This window comes from Simochromis diagramma, unplaced genomic scaffold (genome assembly GCF_900408965.1).
Source record: "Simochromis diagramma unplaced genomic scaffold, fSimDia1.1 OVJJ01000822.1, whole genome shotgun sequence".
In the NCBI taxonomy this organism is placed as follows: domain Eukaryota; kingdom Metazoa; phylum Chordata; class Actinopteri; order Cichliformes; family Cichlidae; genus Simochromis; species Simochromis diagramma.
Window position 1 is genome coordinate 4,086,171 of NW_024387520.1, and position 21,796 is coordinate 4,107,966.

Here is a 21,796-nt window from a genome sequence, read left to right on the forward strand (position 1 = left end):
TTCTTTTGCTGAAACCTGGAGAGATCTAAATCAAATTAAAAGGAAATTAGGCCTGCAACCATCAGCCGCACTTGTCTCATTACAGCAGAAAGATAATCCACAAAAGCCTTCAACCATACACACAGTGGGCAGAAAAGGCAGGATTTCAGTGTTCAGTGCGGAAGTTTAACAATGGAAACTGTTTTAAAAAAGGATAGAAAAGGGTAGGAATGTTTGAGAATGTGTGTCTAAGGTATCATATGATTTAGTATGCAATTTGGGGGTTTACTAATGCCATGACACATTAGAAATGCACTCCATTAAGCCTTGAGTGCTTTATAAAACATACCAGCTTTATGGAAAAAAAGATCATGTTTAAGACACGCAGTCAGATTATGTGCAGCTGAGCAGGGAGCTGACTTTGTCACTTCTAAGTACACAAGAAGAGTACTTTGGTGCGAGGAAAAAAACTGATATGTTACATTTCTCCAACATCTAAGGAAATATCATTCCGGCTTAGAATAATATTGAAATCTTGGATTTCATGACATGTGTAAGGCAATATATTGAGGCTTTATGAGTGTTGTGAGCTGACTTCTGGCTCCCGTTAAAATGAGATATCTCACGAACCCATTTTGATGCCTGACTTTAAATGATTTTAAATATGCTCAGTGTCCTGAATTTTCCATATTCAGAACAGGTTGTGTTTGTTTTATTTGTTTCATCACATCCAATCAGCCACAGACATCAATTTCAAGGATATCAAACTGGAAAAAAAGGAAAAAGTATATATATTTATAATAACCAGAGAAATAAGCTCTCCACACTTTTGCAAATCAAACTCATAGATACACTAAAGTAAACACTTACTCACTTACATGCGCTGAGAAAATATTGGCTTAATATTAAAAATAAAATCATAGTCATAGTGTCTGTATGAGACACTGCCTTCAAATTTCAGAAATTACGAAAAGTCTCTCTTATTATAATAACTGCAATTCCAAAAAAAAAAGAAAAGAAAAAACAAACAGCTTAGAATCACACTCACAAATCTGAATGAGAAAAATGAGGTTTAAAAGTTTTTTTTTGATTATGTGTGTGTGAATGAGTCAAACAATAATCATGAAGCAATCAAAACAACTGCTGTTAAACAAATGAGTTAAGAGTATTCACTCTTATTAAAAAAAATACTTGCGGTCGGTACAGGATTTAAAAAGCTGAAATGATACCAAACTTACCACAATGTACCACACGGCATGAGCTAATTTCAGGGTGAGTGGTCCAGGCTTTAGGACCAGGGGGGATGATGGAGAGGAGACTGAGCGGTGCAGACTGGAGGGCAGGCGGGGCATTAGCTCAGTTCAGGCTGATGTCAGGACAATTAGAGGTGCACCACAGCGCATTGTGCACAGCGCCTGTCAACCTTAATCTCTGCTGCTGTGGCCCGTACCCGCAGCCAGGCCACAGCCCACGGGAAGCGCTAACACTCAGGCCCATATTGCTTTGACAGTTGCACTCAACCAGAAGTAATGCAAAACGTTATTGTGATGTATACACAGTGACCCTGTACTCTTGTCTCTTACAACAAGAAGGCTATGCGTGTGCAGAGTCAGGAAGGGCTGGGAGGAAGAAATGACACTCGGGGAAAACAGTGGGGAAGGAAATCTGGTAGGAGGTTACAGAGGAAGAGAGAGAAAATTAAAAAAAATATCAGAGGACCTTTTCTGCACTTTAACCTCTGCGCTCTCCCCAAATCTCCTCTTGTTTCGAGTCACTGTTGATGGTTCTCTACAAATCTTGGTGCTTGTTTTTGTGGGAGCCACTGCGTGTGGTAACAGAGTTGGCGGTCTCCTCTGCCTCCTCGCCTTCTTTTGCATGGAACTCACTGAAGAACCTGAAGATAGAGTCGAAACTCATCCAGGAAGTCAGCTCATGCCTCTCTGTGCCTGCGTGGAAAAGATAAGCACAAGTGCATACCAAGATATTTACTGACTGTAATGTTATATGAAAGGAAACACATGATCGCTGCTAATATAATTTAAATTAAAGCTCTGCATTCTATATACTTACCATGGCAACGTAATAAGTGAAAAGAAACGGACACTATTACATAAGATCTTTAGTCTCGTAAGATTCACAAACTCCCACAATGCTCCGTGCAGACCTAAACCCTTATGTGTGAGAACGATGGCAGCCTATGACCTGTTAGCCCAATGGGATAGCCTTAATATGTTATTCAAGCGGATACCTGATAATCAACAGCGCTGCACAACCAAGGAGATGGAAAGAGGTCCTTCCAACAAAACTAGATATATACACAATGGGTGCACTAAGTGAAACCAGTGGAGCGGTAGTCATTCGTTCCAAAGGACTAATTGAGAAAAGGCCAGACAGAAGTTGGAGAGCGATAACTAGTGAACATATCAGGTGGTCTGGCAGTGACGGGGGGAGGCAGAAGTGCAGGGTTTCCCTCTGACCTTCTCCAGGTTAGCAAGTTCCCAAGTTGGGGTCACGCTGGAGCTTGAAATCTGGTACATGCGCGTCAGGTTCCTTAGGGTTTGGGTGTCACAGCCCAGCCTTTTAGTTTGATAGCTCAACTTGATGGCAGAACACCTTGGCTGTGCCATCCAGTTGAGCTAGAACTAACAAGTTAGTTGTAACACGGAATGGTTTGTTTGTGCCACCTCTGGTTAGTGTCTGACTGCAACTCAACCTGAAAAATGGTGTCCTGCAGTTCACCCGATGCCTGTTATTAGATAAAACTAAGAGTTTCATACTTTGATAGATGGATCTCAGACATGTTTGCACACAGAGGAATGGAGGAAATCAAGAGTGGCTGTAATCAGCTTTCTTTTGTGAATCTTTATTTTCACCTCTGCATCTGCAGCCTTTTCTTCTTAGGGACTTGCATTTGTTCAAAACAATATTACAATGACTTCCTGTAATTTTCCTGGGAGCATTTAAAAAACAAAAAGGCAGTTAATGATTTAGAGCTGCTTGAAAAAAAAAAAAAAGACGGTCCCAGGAGAGAAAAGTCGATAACCACAGCCCTTCTCAATGAATCGAATCTCTACAATATACAGACATACCTTTTTACCTCGGTTCCTTTTCTCAGTGTCTTTCACTTTCCATCCTGGCTTCCTCCTCTCCCCACAGTGCACATCGTATCAGCTATAAAAAGCTAGACTAGAAGGCCGCCGGGATACAATTAGGAAGCAACTTAAAGGCTCTCACACCATAGACAGCCCTCTGATGACCACTGCACTGACCCCATGTTTATTAGATTGACCCTTGCCTGGAAGCATTAATGGAGATGGTGTGTGTGCATGTGTGTGTGTTTATGTGTATGATTGTACGCAGGTATAGGGTTTTGGGCTGAGAGGGAATTTGGGTTCCAGGTACCAGTGGTATGTTTGTGTGTGTGTAATTTGCGCGTACGAGTATATAAGGGGGTTCTCGATCATTCTGAGACAGGGGTTTGCACGGCACGCCATATAGCAAGCAGATGGCAGTCAGTGCCTTGGGTCAAATTTACTGGCCTGGCAATCATGGTAGTCAATAACCCAGCACTCCCGGTGACTCCACTACCTGTGTAGGGCTCATCATAACACCTATCCCTGGAAACAAAGACACAGCCCTCTCACACCTCTAATCTATCATTTATATCTAATTTGAGGCACTGTGATCTTTTTATTCCACCTCTTCTATTCTCCCTGTCTCATTGTTCTCTCTCTCACTTGTATTTTTACTTCTGTTTTGTCTCTTTTCTTTTTTCTGCAGAAGCGATCAATGCCGCAGCACTTTCCAGTTCATCTTGAACTAGCGGTGAACTCCAGAATGCCGCCAGCGTCTCCACCCTATCCCATCGCAGTTCAGGGTCACCAGGGGGGTGTCTCTGTGCCGATATGCAAATAAGCCCGTGGCCCTTCAGTGACTCTGGCGTTAAGCTCCACCCCTTCTATATGGTAGAAGCTTTGAAATAAAATCCTCTCCCCCAGACAACCTTCGCACACACACACAGATATAAACCCACTCTCATGTAGACTTAAACAGGCCTTTAAAACTTCCATCCATTCCTCCTTTAATAGCCAAAGCGTGTTGAACCTAATGGATGTTGTCATAACTGAGATGTGACCACTGATTTAGAGGAGGAACCCCAGTGACCAGGCGAAGAGAGGCAGAGACAGAGGGAGAAGAAGAAGACAAGCGAGAGTTATGTCAGCTACACCACAAATCAAAGTAATATCTTTTAAAAATTGTGGAAATCGATGGTGTCATCTGGCTGTATCTTGTGGGTAAAGGAAACCCATAAACAGCCAATTAGCTGATAAGCAGACTGTTTTTTTTCCTTTATGAAGAAGTGATTTTATGTATTGGCAAAACAGCGTACAATGGACAAAGAGCTCACCCTTTTTAACTGTAACTTGTATCCTGTATTTAAACTAAAGTACACTGTGTAGCTGTTTCGTACTTGTGAAACAATTAAGTTGCATGTACAGATTTTAACAAGTTTACAGTAATGACATTAGCCTAATAAAGTTTGTTTTAAATGCAATAACGGTTTCATTCATTGCCGTTTCAATAATGATGCTGTCGAGCTCCACGACACTGGGTATCGTCACGGGGAATACAGAAAATTGTCTTTAGTTTTAACAGTGTTTATAATTACACTGGAGGAAAAAACAAACAAACTTAGATTAATATTGCACGTAATGATGACCTACAGGTAAGGCAACGCATACACACGACGATGTTTCACTGTTTCCCTGTTTCACTCTAAGGCAGCAAAGAGCCGGTACAGAAACATGTCCTGTGCTGAGAGCTCCCTTATGTGCTCCGTGCTCCAGTCATGGAGCAGTTTCAATGTAGCGCCTGACCAGTGCCCTGTGTTTGACCATTCTGTGTGTTGTTTGAGCCTGGTGAAGCTGCCTCATTATGTGACAGACAGAGAAGAGTATTTGATCCTGGATATTTGGCCTCCTCTTCTCTGTCACAGCCACTGGAGCCCTCTCAAGGTAATTGACTGACTGTTTGATCTCCCTCTGACTCTGCGCTGCTACAAGATGCTGCCACACACACATAAACACATTCATCAATTGTAAGTGTCTACTCATGGATGGAACACACACATACACACATGCGGGCACAAACACACACGTATACTCACGCACACAGTTGTTATCATTTGTGTGCAGTGAGGTAAGGGAACAGAGGAGGAGATTTTTGAGCTGAAAACAAGGAAATTCCTCCATAGCTATGGGCCATGCTTTCTTCCCTGCGTACCAAACGCTGCATGCTGTTACAAATGGTAATCGGCTCTGATTGTCACAAATTTCAAAACAAACGCTAGGTGACTGAAAAGCCAAAGTGACGCCCCGAGTGATACTCCAACAGGAAGTGCAAATCAAAGCATGCCGACTATAATTAGGTTCCATCTGGGCTACATTATTTAAAGCCGCAGCAGTTAATTGCTTGTGTACAAATGGCCTATTTTATTTGAATCAAACTCTTTTTTTTGTGATTCGTAATTACACTGATGTGAAGGGGGCATATCTCTTTGCCTCACTTATAATATAAATCCATATTCAAATTATTAAGAGTACTTTGAGGCAGGGGGAATGTAAAGTGATGATACTTTTCTTTGTGAGAATTGAATTTCTTTAAACAATTATGACTGCTTAATCAAATATGCTGACATTTGGGTTAAACATTTAATGAGCTTCAATTAAAAAAAGGAGATGAACAACGATATAATCACGGAAGAAAATATTTTAAAAAAAACAGAAAACCTAACAAGACTAATATACATGATATTATTTCACGCTGAAGCAAACATTTTCTCATTTCCTCTTGTCAACGTTTTCATCAAAAAAAACCCCACAAACAGTGTATTATCTTATCAATTTCCTATTGACAGGTAACCTAAGCTTTTGTTTTATCTCGATGTGAGGTAGAGCAGTGCACTGTGGTGCGGGCCTGGGTTGGTTGTAACCTTAGTCAGGCAGCTGTTTGTGGAAACTATCTGTTGCATGGATCAGCGGAGGAGAATCGCTATCTGTATCCTGGTTGTCAGACGATCGGATTTCTGTCCCTGACGCTCTCTGATATTAGATGATCTTCCGAGACTACGTACGCAGTGTGCGCTGGCACTGTGTGTTTGCGTGTGTCTGGTTGTCCACATGCAGTGCACATAACTGACATACAGTCAGCTATGCTTGTTGTCACTTTGCTTGCCAACATGCCTAAAGGTCAAGAATGTCATTTCGTCCCACATGGCTGTCTGTAAAGGGGGTGTGACATGTTGCCACAGGAGACGAGGTCAAAGAGAGCCCGGGCAGGTGACAGGTGGTCTGCAACACCACCAGAGCAGCTCTGTCCTCTGTAACAAAACATGAAGACTATGTTTTCAGTCAAAAAATGTATTAAATTAAATTTTACTCTCCCACCCATTCCCTGCCACTATTCCCTAATCTCCATTTAGGATGAAGACAACAAACCCAGGAATAATCAGACTTTTTCTACACTGTGTGTCTTCAAATAAAAATCAGCTTGATCGGAGCAGAAACAGAAACATCAAGACAAAAATACTAAAAAACAGAACTCATTTCATCAAATCAGTAATACCACTGTTGCTTCTTGACTTAAATTCATTTTTAATGCTTGTTGGTAAGTGGGGTCTGCCCAGCCCCCGTCTCTCTCATACTGCTTTTAATTACTTTGCTTATTATTGTGTGTTGTTGTTAGACAAAAACAAGGCAGAACTCATTACACATCCAGAGATGAGAAACCTGAATCAGTACCTACAGGGGCCGCTGAGGGGGCTCTGTATTTACTTAGAATAAAATGCAAACAGAAGAGAGACATAGAGAAACAAAACCGAGTGAAAACACAGTGAGCGGAGGATATCACATTAACTGGTTGAAATCATGACCACACATAAGCTACTTTGAATTCAAGTAGTTCATATGGAGAGTGGAACTTGTGACAACAAAGACTGCACAAAAGACGGTGAAATTCTGTATTTTTTTATTACTTACTTCTCATTTTGTTAATCCCTCCAGCCTGTTATGTTTCCACCCTACCGAGACACTGAGATTGCACTGAGTGCTTTTTTTATTTTAATGTGAATGAGTGGCCTTGGCCGTCATAAAGGACCCTTGCTTTTATGGACTTGGAGCAGAGTATTTACAAGATAACCCTGGTCCAAGGACTGTGCAGGCTATTTGATACCAGTGTCAGACTCTCCTGACTCTTCTTCAGTAAAAATCGAAGCCTGAATAATCCTTTGCCTCTACAGCACCTCTCAATGTCAGTTGTTTTACTCATCTCTGCTTAAAAGGGTTGAGATATTTTGGAATATGTGCTTAGCCATCTGCGTGTCGCTTTAATCAACATTTTGTATGCACCTTTTCTATCTATCTATCTATCTATCTAAATACTGCACTCAAGTTTACAAGTTTAATGTGAAAAAAAAGCTAGCTCAACAGTTAGCTCTTACAGAAACAATTGGTAAGATGTAGAATAAAATCATTCAATTAAATTCACAAATGAAATTAATGAACCACAAAATTATCATAAAACATTTAAAACTTTAAACATATGTGAATTGGGGGCATCATTTGCATGCTATTTGGAAGAGTTGGCTTGCTAATTTATTTATGGTGACAAAGCAAGAAGAAAATTAGTATAGTCAGTGACAAAGCTATTTAAAATATATGAACTAGTTTTGACAGTATAGTCTGAACCTTCTGTTCTCTAATTATTAAAACACTAAGAATTGCATAAATTTGTAAATGCCTAGTTGGGTAATAAAAAAAATGTCAAAATTATCAGTTGGATACACAAATTTTCTTATGCCCGTATGACATGTCCAAGTTTAATTCCATTTTTGTGTGTGAATTTTACAACATAGTATAAGGTCTGCACATGTACCTGTTGATTCAGTGTGAATATGTGACATAAACACACACACACACACACACACACATAAAAAAAGAGAAAAAGACCGAGTGTACATGCACATGTATGTTTATGGAAGGGCCTTGTTGGGAGTGCCACCCAGACATTAACACTGTAAACAGTGCAGGCCTCCGTCCCTGTCCGGCCCCTTTGTTCCATCTCCGCCACCATTGGTTGGGACTTAAATGGCAAACACTCGGGGGCTGCTAGCTCGCCTGACACGGTTTTGTTTTTGGCCTATTGAGGGGCAATGGAGAGCTTTTGTTTCTATGCCCAGGCACAACGTGTCTCAAAAGCAGCATGGCTGAAAAGAGAGGCCCCCACAAAGACTGTGCATTAGTGGAGGCACTACACGCATGCATATATGTGCAACTCAAATGGGACGAAGCACGGACACACACACACACACACACACACACACACACACACACACACACACACTGACACACACACACACACACTGACACACACACACACACACTGACACACACAATGCCTTGCCAAGGGTAGGTTAGGCCAGGCAACTTTGGCCAGACAGGATGGAAAAGATGGAGTGGGGTTAGAGCATGCGCACAAGAGAATATGCTAAATGCCAGACTGCAAACTTACTACTTCGCTACATTTCATTCACTCCTCATTCACATAAATACACAAACACCTATAGTCCACTTTATTGCAGTAAAATCTGCTGCACAAACCTCTCTTGCACTTCCAAGACAACACCAGGCATAGAGAAACACACACTCACACCAACACATCTACGATATTAGAAATACACACATCACTCAGTCACAAAAGAGTTGAAGGAGGACAGGGCTAAGAGAGGCCCCCTTTGCACCTGTAAGAAAGACAGGGCGCATTCAGAATCTGTGGTCTCAGAATAGACAGCCTTGAGTGTGAGAACCCCCATTCATACAAGGCTATGGTGATCGCACACACCTTCATACAATTCTCATTCACAACACATGTTGCCTAAGGTCTATAGAAGAATCTAGCAAGGGGACTAACAGTACTAGTGTAAGATTGATGCAATGCATGGTATAATCTTTATCCAGCTAAAAAGCAGTATACACTGGCAGCAGAGAATTTGCAGTATATATATCAATATGCTTTGTAAAGCAGTCTCCCACTTGTTTTCTTTATATCAACCACATAATCATATAAATATTTCTATCACACTACACCTGATGCTTACATTGGATACACCGACAAAAAAATCCCTTGTTTCTTCACAACATCATCGGTAATATTGGCAATAAAAAAGTATTAAGTGCCTTGTAGATACAATTGCCATGACTAGCAGTTTGCTTAAATGGAAATAATCTTTGTGTTGTGGATGCAAATGTGGGATATACAATGACACATATACATATATAAACATATATGACAAAACCTTTGTGCACTATTACTTTCAAGCCAAACAATTTAAAACTCAAGCATTTTTAAATGACTGTGCTATTAAGTTAACAATAGTATTCTCCCTTATGAATAAGAAACAAATCCTTTAGGGACACTGTAAAGTAAAAACAACAAAATTGGATACAGCTGTGATCACTGACACACAAGTTGAACACATATTTGATTTCTTATTGGACAAATTCCATGAACATATAAATTCAACAATTTTCAACCTGTGAGCTCAGTTTAAGTACTTGTTTGCATCAGGCCCCCACATGGAAAAGAACTGCTCGAGTAATTTTAAAATTTCATTGTGAGACTTGTACCAGATGGAAAAAGGATATAGGAAGATCTGTGGTCATAAAAGAAAAATAAAAACAAGCCATTAAAAAGTCAAAACAAGGTAGCAACATTAATCAAGAGGTACATAACTACTTAACTATCGCTAATCAGAGCTGCTATGGATATCCTCTTCAAGGGATGCCAACCATAGCAAACCAACACTATTTAGTCATGAAAAATGGACCATCAGACTTGCCCCTGGGGTCATATGACAGCTTACAATGTGCAAAGCATTGCACTACATAAAACTATATGGATTATGTTTTTTTAAAAAAAGGTTGTTATTATCAGCTAGAAACTGTCAGAACAAACTTTGCTAAAGAAGATGAAAATAAGCCTAATGAAAATGTGCACATTCTTTGTCCAGCTCAAGATCAATTTAAGTGGCCAAACATGTTGGGGTCCAACAATATTATAAATCTACACTTTTAAGCTTACATTAGAGTAAAGTAAAGTTATATAATACAATGTTGGGGTCCAACATGTTTGGCGTGAATGCATAGCCCTGACAGTGAAAGCATGGAGGTGTAAGTGTGATGATATCAGGATGCATGAGTGCAAAAGGCGTTGGGATAGATTAAGTTTTTAGATGCCATGCCACTATAAATACCTGCTGATACACAAAAATACTGGCTAACATGATGACTCAGTCCCCGCAGGCTTGACAGGAGAAGAAAATTCCAGTATATGATGATGGTCCAAACCATACTGCCAAAATCACAGCAGACTTTATAATGAAAAAAGAAGTTAAAAAAAGCATGACCTGTCCAAATGTATCACCAGACTTGAATCAAACAAAAGAGCTTTGTGTTGTTTTAAAGTGACAGTAAGTTCCTGCTGTGGGGAAAATATAATTAATACTATAAATCTAGACTTTTAAGCTTACATTAGAGTAAAGTAAAGTTATATAATACAATTATTCAGAGAAGATACACTTTTAAACTGTGACATTTAAATTATGTTGCACAGGATTATACTTGATCCTATAGGACACTGTATATCACCAGTATCATTCTATGTAATGCTCAGAAGTGCAAATGATCCAACTAGTGTAGCTGCTCCAATTTTACATTTCCACTTAAACCATACTGAACTGAAGGCACATTTTGCGGCCAGATTTTCATTGTGGCCTTCTACCAACACTTGACTGAACACTTCTATTTAGCATCTCCCAGGTGCAGTGGGAATATACATGTAAAAATAGATATCAGAACTACACAACTCAAAATACAAACCTACTGGCATGTACAAAGACAAAAATTCAAATTCATGTGACATATGGCATATATATCATATTTATGTACGCTCAAGAGTTAGTTATACTGGTAACTTTTACACATACAAAACAGAGCTGGGTTAGAGAAGGCGATCAATAAAGTGAGTAGAGGGCAAAAAAGTGAGAAAACTGCTGTGGAACATATGAACACTAGACTGATTTCTAATTTGGTCTAAGAGTCTAGTGTAAGAGAAATGCAACGTTGAAATCCTGCAACCAAGAGTTGTCTACGAACCTCTTTTTTCACGTTTTTGCCTCAAACACATGCGACACAAGCATAGAAGTACTTGTCACTTGACTTTGTGATTCCATGCTTGGCGACACTTAGAGAAAAGTGTGCGTGTGTATGTATGCGTGTGTGTATTCTGCGAAGGATTAGACAAAAAGAGAGCAGAGAGTTCAGGTGGGGGAGGAGCAGGCCAGAGGTGGAGATAGCAGAGAGTGGGTGTTGAGGGTGGGGCAGGTCTGAAATAGATCACTTAATGGAACAAAGTGTAATTAATGGGTCACCACAGATAAGAAGACGCTGGCTCTATCTGGGAATGTGCTAATAGAGCTGACACACACTCAGCAAGATCAGTGCAAACGTGTGTGCGTGCTGTGTTAGTGCATGTGTGTGTTCACGTTTTAAAGACACACAGTGGCTAAATAGTGGGTGGAGAAGACTGGCAAAGGTGACAGGTTAACTTGCTTTTCTTCATGACAAAGATCTGTCATCTCTGCAATCAGAGAAAACACAGAAAAGGAAAGGCACACACATTTTCGCTCGCCACACGGCCTCCCTTGCTCACTAAAACGTTCCGCCCCACATCAAAACATGAATGATGTTATTACACTTAGTGAGCCAGCACGCTTTTAGTTGCAGGGATGTGGTTGTTTACGGAGAGATGGAGGAGAAGGAAGCCGCCTGGTCAAGAGAGGGTCAAACCTGAAGTGTTCTAAGAGAACTAAACTGTCACAAACCTCTCCTCAAACTTCCTGTCTGTGTGTCCCTGCGTCAGGGGAACATGCCTGGAGCCAAGGGGGCCTGTGCATGTGTTTGTGGAAGCGTGTTGGATAAATCTATTGGTCTTGGAGCCTGACTGGGGAGGCCGGGGGGAGGGTTTTCAGACATCCACATACATCGGGATAGTGAGATGGCCAGTGATGGACATGGCAAGACAAAGAGGATTTCCCCTGTTTGTCTGAGAGCGTCGAGTTACCGCGTCACACACACGTAGAGAGAGAAGTCTGTCTCCGGCAGAGATTTTTTGAGAGTATGTGTGTGGCATGAGGCAATAGGTCATGCAACTGGTTGACTTTGTGTGAAGGTGTGGGTGTTTATTTGTATGCATTTTTCAGGGTCGCAGACTGGGTTGGCCTGTTTGACAGTGCTTTAGGCTACGTCCACACTAATGCGTTTTCTTTTGAAAATGCATCGTTTTCTCTCCGTTTTGACCTCTCGTCCACACTGAGACGGCGCTTTCCTCAAGGAAAAACATAGCGTTTTAAAAACTCTCGAAAACGCATACATTTCAAAATGCAGCTGTCCCGTCGCAGTTTGGACACACGAAAACGCAGACTTTCTAAAACGATGACGTATTTTAGTCATGTGATGCAGTCATGTGACCAAATAAACAAAGATAGCGGAGTGCATTATACAGCGGTTGTTTTGATTGCTCTCAATTTTGACTGCCCTAAAAAAGATGAATACCAGTTTGTACATGCTCCAGATAGCTTTTCTTCAAATTCTTTAATTCTCACTCGCTTTTGCGCATGCACAGGACTGGAACGTAAGTGTTTTCATCCGTTTCAGTGTGGACGCACGACTCTGTGAAAACGACTGAAAACGCTAGTGTGGACGCGGAGCGTTTTCAGACGAAAACGCCGTTTTCAAATCTATCCGGACTAGTGTGGACGTAACCTTAGTCAGACAAGCCAACTACCACATTACATTGGAGTTCAGCTTTGATATGGAATAATTAAAAAATATACATAATAAAACAAAAACACAATTGTTGCAGTTTTTATGTAAATGGTCTTTTTATTCCATGACAGTCACCTTGACAAGTCAATAAATATAAAATGAAATAAATATAACAGTTCTGAAATGTAAGGGCATGACCTCGACAATAGCAAGCTGTGCAGCTCTTGGCACTCTAGGTGAATTTTAAATATTGAAATGTCTTGTTATGTGTGTCCACAACCCAGGGAGTGTTTTATGCCTGCCTGTGAGGATTTAACCCCTGAATGTAGCATCGTGAGGTTAAATGCAAAGGGACGAAACTCTAGCCTGTTAGGACAGGGGAAGAACAGCTTCAAAGACTCAACATCAACTACTCTCTTTCTCGCATACACACACACACACACACACACAAACATGTATAAACACAAACTGACGGACAGTCCATTGCTCCCAGCATATCTCGAGTTTGTCCTTGGACTGTCTGAATACCACTGGAGGCATGATTTGAGAGAGCAAGTGGGAACAAGAGAGTGAGGGAGACAAGCAGAAAGGAAGAAAAAGGAAAATGATAGAGGGAAGGAGAGGGAGAGAAAAGAGGCACCCCTCAATGACATCTAAAGAGATAACTCACTCTCTAGAGCTTCTTCTCTCTTGCTATCACTTTCCCAGGCAGCACTCCTTCCCCATAAGGCCTGAAGTGTCTATGTGTATGTGTGTGTGAATGAATGAGTGACAGAAGTGTATGTGGGAATACAGTGTATGTGGAGGTGAAAAGGCAAAAGATTTCTGAATCTCAATGAGATGATCTAAAGAGCTATCAAGCACAATGATATGCATACTACACACAGTGCATTGCACGTACTATGTTTGGCAAGAAAAGTGTTCCTGCTCTGACATCATGTTGGCTGTCAAAAATTGTGTAAAATCTATAATTAACAAAACAGGAAAACTGGTTTGCATGTAATGTCACTGTTTGATTAGATACATTGAATGTTGATAACACAAAATAACTAAGAACTCATATGTATTCATGTCAGAATCACTTTGCTGCACTCAGATGGCTGCTTAAGAAATGATGTACAGAACACAACACAAACAACAGCTGGCTTGTTTCTTGATTGAAAGTTAACTTTGGGAAAACAAAGCACCGGGCCACTGGCGGGTCATAGCAATGTTGAAAACATCCAAACAAAACAGCAGGAAAACACAAAGTGGCAGCATTGGACGATGCTGCCACTGTCGTCAGAAATGCTCCCCTATGCAGACACAGACAACTGTGGGGAAGAGTTAACCTTTTGATAAGCTGCTTCTAGTCCCAGCTGTATGCATTTTTCATTGAAATGTATGAGTCAAAAAGAGAATAATTATCTCCTCTCGCTCCGTGGAGACGCGAGGGGTTGTAGCCCCCAGTCTGGTCTTCAGAAATCAACTAAGTCCTAAAACGAAGCCACACTGATAAGCACTGAGGAACTAAGCTATGCTAATTCATAACCCCAAAATAAAGGAAATATACACAGTAAACCTTTAATGGTTACGCACAACGGCAAAGACATAGAGAAGTACACGATTACACTTGGAATACTAGACATATTCAAATCTTCCACTCACCTTATAATGGACACAGAATCACATTATGTATCTAAGAATATTAATGTTATTCCAACACGGAATTGACTTTAATACAAGTCTGATAAAAAACCCATCCAATAAAACTTTGACGCTGTACTCAGACCAGACCAGAACACCCCATATGGAAAAGATATATATAAATCTTATAAAGTTTGTATCTGTCTTGTGTGAAACTCGTATGAAAAGCATATAAGTGTGAAAACAGATATAAGATCCCTTGAAAAATTATATAATGAAACTTGTATGTTTTGGATACTTACTAAAACAATGTATGAAAGTAATGAGAAAGTGGCCACTTTCATGAGTAAATCATGTAAGCCTTATATGATTTACTCATGAAAGTGGCCACTTTCATGAGTAATCACATATAAGTTTTTACTATTTCTTTTCCGTATGGGACTGCTTCATGTAATCCAGCCTCCTTAGTCATTTTGATGAAATCCATGTATTTGTGCAGGGAAAGCGTTGTCATGCTTCAGAAACAGACAAAACATAGCATCTGTATCACACTATTTATAAAGCAATGTGTGCAATTGTGTATTCACTGTGGATCTTGCAGGTATTTCTAATATTTACATTACATTACTTTTAATCAGAGTGTAATGAGAGATTAGAGCCCAATAATGCTGTTGATATTAATTAGAAAAGCTTGTTGTATTACTGATGTCACATCCTCTCTCACCTTATGGGATTATTTCTGTGACCTGGGTATTCTGTTTAACAGCCCTGGTCTAAAATGCCCCAATGGTTCTCATACTTGACAAACACATACGCACAAACAGAGAGAACCTGAGCAGTGTCTACTAGAACCAGGCAGGAACACTGAGCCCTCCTTCAGACGGGCCACAATCTCCTTCACAGGAGACATCAACATCCACCCTGGCACAGGGAGGGTGGGTGCACACCCTTTCTTTGTGTACACAAAGACATACACAGAAAAGAAACAGAGCACCAACCTCAGCAGAGCTTTAGATCTTTATCTGACAGCATCAGCCAACACCAAATATACACACAATCCTGTCCTGACCTTGTGGCACTTCAAGATTAATCAAAATTGCAGCTGGGATCAGAGGTGTGGTACAATGGGCAGAGAGAGTGATTCATTTTGTGTTTGTGTGTGTTTTTTTGGGTGTCACTCTACGTGTGTGTGTGTGTGTGTGTGTGTGTCTGTGGGTGTGTGTGTGTGGGGGTAATAGTGGATGAGACAAAGTTAGAGATTGAGAGAGGCCAGGTCAGGGGAGGCACTCACCCTCTCAATCCTCCACTATTGACTTTAGAGTAGAGAGATGTTCCAGAGCAGTCAATGACAAATAGAATAAACTGATCAATAACCTTGCACTTTTCAGAAGGTACAGAGGCACCTTTAAAAAAAACAAAACAGGCGCCCGACTTGAACTATGCAAGAGGGGAACATTGATCATCACAGTGAGCTTCGCTAGGCTGCTTACACTGTTTTGTCTTCCACCCATGACCTGTGGAATGCTCTTCTCGATAACCAAAGGACCAAAGGTCACATTCAAACTGTATTTAAACAGCAAATAAAAATACAAAACTTGTAGTAGAAAAATCAGAAGAAAATGCCTTGCCTGAACGCCGCAAGCATTAAAAAAATAATTTGACTGAGTATGCATTAGGTGTAAGATGAAGTTGCTTGTTAAGGCAGGTGTTTAAGAAAAAACATGAGGTAGAAAAGTCAGCAGGACTGCACGCAGAGAGCAAAGGGAAGAAAACTGTGAGTGAGAGAGGCAGAGACAGAAGTGTGGGAAGGAAGAAAGAGGAGAAAATCTACCCTCTGCCATAATTTAAACGAGCCATGGTCTCCCAATGCTGTGTTTACAATGTATAATTTATGCCTCCCAGTTCAAACACAGCTTTATCTGCACTCAGCTGCTAAGTGATATGATTTCACTTTTTACAACCCCCTCCCACCTCACTCACCCCCAACTAATCATATCCACTACAACCCCAGTCACTGTGTAATGTAGGCTGGTGTGATTCTGCACGCCTCATGCATTGGCTTTCAACTGTACAGCCCCAAGGGCTAAAGTAGCATATTAAATCCTTTCCTAACTCCGTCCTCTTCTCCCCCTAAAGGGAAAAACTGCCCGTCCTAGACACATACTTATGCACGTGCATTCTTATGTTCGTCTCTGCAAAAAGCACGGACATGTACACTCTGCACGCTGCAAAAGAAGCCTCATATGTTACAGCTGTTAAAGTTTCTTTCTGTATTTATTGCTGTGGTGGTGAGCAGTAATGTTCCATTTCACAGCTGCACACTTTGACCTCCCATCAGAGCTTTTCTAAAGACCCAATCGCTCTGAGTTGCAGTGCAATGCATAGCCACTTTGGTTACTTTAATGATGTCTTTCTGTACATATATAAAACATATCATATCATGTTGTGCTTTGGGTTTTTTTGCTGCCTAAAAGTCTCTGTTGCTGCACTCTGCCTGGACATCTTCACTTTTCTTCATACTTTACTGGCTAAAGAAGTGTGAGCATCATCTTACAGTTAAAAGTCTTAAAACAATACTTCTACAGTGAATAAGAATGCTGTTAGCTGAAAAACACTGGAATGATTAGGGCCTCTCCATCAGTACTACAGTAATACTACTTTCAACTGCTCCCTTATCACACAGGGTCACCACAGCGGGTAGCAACACATTTATTTATTTGGCAGAGTTTTATGCTGGATGTCCTTCCTGATGCCACAGTGTAATGTTACCCACCAGTCTATGATAATACCACACTATCTACTACAAGAAAAAGTCTTACATTCAGAACCGTACAAGCATAAAACTATTACTAGCTAATTTACTTAAAGGTATTAAATGTTCTGCAGAAGTATTTTGTGTTATATTACTGCAGCATTAATGTGTAGGCTGAGTTCTTTACTTCTGCAAATGTTTCAGGTTGAGCACATTTAAAATATTTTATATATATTTATGTAATTTAATCCACAGCAATGTATTTTTCACATTTTTTTAAGATGATCAGTATCCTATGATTACACTGAAGACAATGTAATGTTAAAAATCCACTATTAGTCTGGTATTAAAAATGAGAAATGTTGTTCTTCTTTGTTTTGTTTTTCCTCCAGAGCTTGCAGGCTCTTTCACATTTTTTCCAGTCTAATGTGGTTTTCTTGTTTTCAAGTATATCCAGTGGTTTGTACCTTGCTCCAAACCCTCTAAATTTCCATTCACCAAGGCATATCTTAACTGTAAAAAAAGATACGTCTATCTCCCTGAGAGTCTTCTTGGCTTGGTTAGATGTTGCAAAGGGGTTTTTCTTAAGCAAAGAAAGAATTCTGTGATCACACATTTTAGTTGTCTAATGTGATCTTCCAGGCTGTTTGAGCTTGTTGAGCTTGCCACTGGATTCCTTCTTTATAAGAATGTAGAAACACTTGCTGTCTCTCTGATAGGTTTATTTATTTCGGTTGGATGACGGCTTCATCCATTTGCGTCACCGTCTCTTTGAACCTCAAGTTCAAAGTTGCAATGAACCGCTACCAAATTAAAGTTCAACACTTGGAATCAACTGCAGATTTCTTCTCTGTTTAATTCAGTACAGAACAATAAGGGGACAGGCCTCGTGTGGATATGAAACTGGTTGTGACACAATTGCCCAATTACTTTTGAGACTCTGAAAACATGACTATATGAAAAAACTGACTGTAATTCTTTAACAATTACTATAACACTTCTGTAACACACCTTTCACTATACAGAGGCAAAACTACTGAATATATTATATTGTCAGAAATTCATGAAGTCATAGAATGTAGTGTAATGTTCATTTGATCACCTTTAATGTACTTTTTAATGTTAACTTTTAGTAACAACTTAAGAGTAAAACTGAAATTTTTGTGTTATCATACATTTGCAATTATCATTACAATTTCAAACATCTTTTGTAGTCATGTAAGGATTGTAAGGATTTTGTGACTCATATACAATCACCACATCTCTATTCCTAGACATATATTTTATGAATGGTCTATTAATACTACATTTTTATATTACACATCAGTGTATATGTACTTCTTTAAAGTATAGCCTCTCCTCTTTTTGCCAGAACCCTTTAGATCAATTTTCCCACCATTTCCTCCTTCCTCCAGTCATTTCTCTTTTATATTGTTCTCTGCCATTTCCTCCCCTCTTCTTTCTCCACTGTCTCTAGTGTTTGTGCTAGCAGAAAATTCCCACTTCATCTCTGGGGAGAAATGCATTTTTTCCCTGTTTCACTCATCTCTCGTTCTTCTCTTGTGTGTTTTCCATGCTGGCAAAGCTTCCCCTTCCTGCGTGCAGCAGGGAGCGTGCTCTGTCTATGGCTGTCCCATAAGAGACCCTACAGTCTGATGTTCCAATCTCCTCATCCAGAGGGATGCTCTCTCCATGCTCCTGTCTCTCTGGCTGCTCATTTCTGTTTTCTGTATAACTTACAATGTCTTTTTTTTATTGTCTCTGCATAGTTTAGTCTTTTCTATTTTAATCTGTTTATCTGATTCTTACCCTTTTGACACTTTTATCCTCACATGCTCTCATGCGCTGTCTCCCAAATGACACAGAGATCCTTAAAATTCAGCTTTTCCTCTTTAATTGTCAGATTTCTATTGTATTCTTTCCAGCGTTGAAATATATGTAGTCTTTCAGAAAAAGTAAACCTTACTCGTTTTGACAAGGAAAACATTTGCAAGGAAGTATTTTGAAGATCTGGGTAGGACCTTTAAAATCGATACGGAGTTTTTTTGATTTCTACTACAGAAACAGTGTGTAAAGTCTGAAGCATCATAACCAAACCCTACTAGTTTGGTTATGATGCTTCAAATCTTACTAGGCTACAGATCAGAAACCGCCTCCACATGGTTAGGGATTGTCCCTTTAGATATTGATGGGCCACCTAGGGCAACTTAAAATGGACACCATATCCTATGACCTGGATAATGGTAAACACAGATAACCTGATCACTCATATCACACCACACACTGCAAATTAGTGCGTTAAAAGAAGACTTCCAATCATAAAAAGTATTTTACAAACTCATAGGGCTTTCTGTTGTTTATATCTCACAGAGCACTACAGTTCGTGTAAAATGTACTGCAACTGAGCTGCATAAAATGGAGAGCACTGTTTCACATAATCGTAGGTCATTCTCCTTAACCATACCACGCACTCTGTCAAAACAAAACTGGACGGGAAATGAGCAAGACCCTTATAAATAGTAAACTATATAATCCTATAGTGCAGTGCAGTTTACAAGAACTACTATATCTAAGGGGTATGATAATGCTGTTGTTGATAAAATCTGAAAGACAACATCATTGAGTAAACGGAAAATGCGAGACAGTTTACAATTATTGTAACTCTACTAGACAGTTTAAGTAAAAATTGGAGAGAAAGAGAGAAATGCCAGTTTCCTTATTTTACCAATAAAATGTGGAACACAAAGGTCCAGATGGTAACAGAGCAGTTATGATGCTTATAGACATACCAGGAAATACCAGGGACTTATGGAGATATAAACAAGTTTTAGAAGATGAGGAAAATGTTCCATTTGCATAAAATCAGACTAATGACTTGACTACAAAGGAAGAGTTCATGTGTGGGTGACGTACCATCTATGGACAAGGTCTTTGCTTAACTATGCTACTTGTACACTAAACTGGGCAGCAATTATGTTTATGTTTTGACCTATGTATTTGAAAAAGCAACCGAAAAACAGAGGATCTGTTTTGGGTTAAAGTTAATCCACCTCTTTAAATGTTGCTCTTAGCTCAGGACAACCCATTAATCCACTGTGTTCTCAGCTGGACAGAGAGGAGAAAGGACACAAATGTCAGAACTTGTCTGTGGGATCAAGAGCAATCACAAGGTAAAGAGCAAGCTGACTGTTGGCACAAAAGCAGACTTTGACATATCTAGGTAACATAATCCTTCAGTGTAAATGATGAGCGTAGAGGGCATCCAGTGTAAGTACGTTGGTTACACACTCTTCTGCCAGGCATATGTACATAGTCATACATCCACACACACATAGACACACATCTAATGAAATTGTGCATAATGTTTGTTTGGGTGGAACTTGAACCTGTCTGTGCTCCAGGGCCTCAGCCAAGCCGGTGTTTGTGTGTGCACATGCAATTACATAGAGGAAGAAAGAACACCTGGACACCTGGAATGGGCTGTCAGACTCACTGGAGCTGTCACACATTCCAGAATAAACGTGACCCCAGCACTGAGGGGGGCACACCTGTGCCATGGGAGGCCCCTTGTCTGTTAAGGACCCTCTCATAAAAACCCTCATGGTGACAAAGTTGGAGGTGTTTAATTGGCACTCAAACTTACTCATTGCTAAAAAGGGTACTAATAACATCTCTTCGAGTCACCTAAACAATGGGAAAACGGGCTGAAGGTGCAAAGAGGGTTATTGTTATACAGATAAAATAACTCGCCTCCTAGGTACTTAACTAGTTTGAGTTTGGCTGCCAAGGCTTTCGTAATACTGTGTAAGTCTGTGTCTTTGGGGCGGTACAGTGAGCAGCTATGCACTTTATGCTGCTGTAAGCGCTCATCAAAGCCAGCATCATGCATGAGAGCCAAGGTTCCCGAGTTCTTTGCTCGGTCACTGTGCTCGGGGCAGAGTGTGTATGTGTGTGTGTTTGTGTGTGTTTCAAGGGATCAGGAAATTGTTTGATCACTGCCCTGCGCTGTACAGCCCAGCCATTAAAGAGCACTTTTAACCATTTGCTAAACAGTGACAGAAAGAAGTATGGAAAGAAAAATGAACCTGAGTAGGGATGGTGCAGGTAAACACAAAATAAGTGAAATGCTAAGCCAGAATACCTATAATACAACAACAATCCAACAGCATAATCATGACGCTACAAACACAGACTTGGCAGGTCAGATAAATATGTTGGGTGGAAGGGAGGACAGTGGGCTTGGGGGTCCTGTCCTACCCTCGACCTGCAAATGCTGGCACACCCTGTCCTGCTGGTGGCTAAATAAAGAGCCCCAGGGTGGGCTGGGCTGGGCAGCAGGAGAAACAGACACAGAGTCTGCATTACCCGGCTAATCTCATTAGGGAGGGAGCCCTGCCAAGCTACCAGGGGTCAGCCAGAGTGCCACGTCACTCAATGCACCTTTGGCACTCCCTCTGACCTGCGAGCAGGTTTGGAGTGAGACTTGTGTCCAGCAATGGTGAGTTGTGATGAGGAAATGGGTTGATGGTAAAGGTGGTAACAGGCAGTAAAATTAAGA

The 21,796-nt window shown here is 40.5% G+C and overlaps 1 protein-coding gene across 1 annotated transcript in view; it reads right to left on the reverse strand.

The window, feature by feature from the left end:
• Positions 1 to 228: 228 nt before the first annotated feature.
• Positions 229 to 21,796, reverse strand: part of fam172a (family with sequence similarity 172 member A) — a 158,156-nt gene continuing 136,588 nt past the window's right edge. The window contains exon 11 of the mRNA XM_040019660.1: positions 229 to 1,925. Within this exon, the coding sequence (XP_039875594.1) occupies positions 1,768 to 1,925 (158 nt within the window). The 3' untranslated portion in view covers positions 229 to 1,767. The remainder of the gene's footprint in view (positions 1,926 to 21,796) is intronic.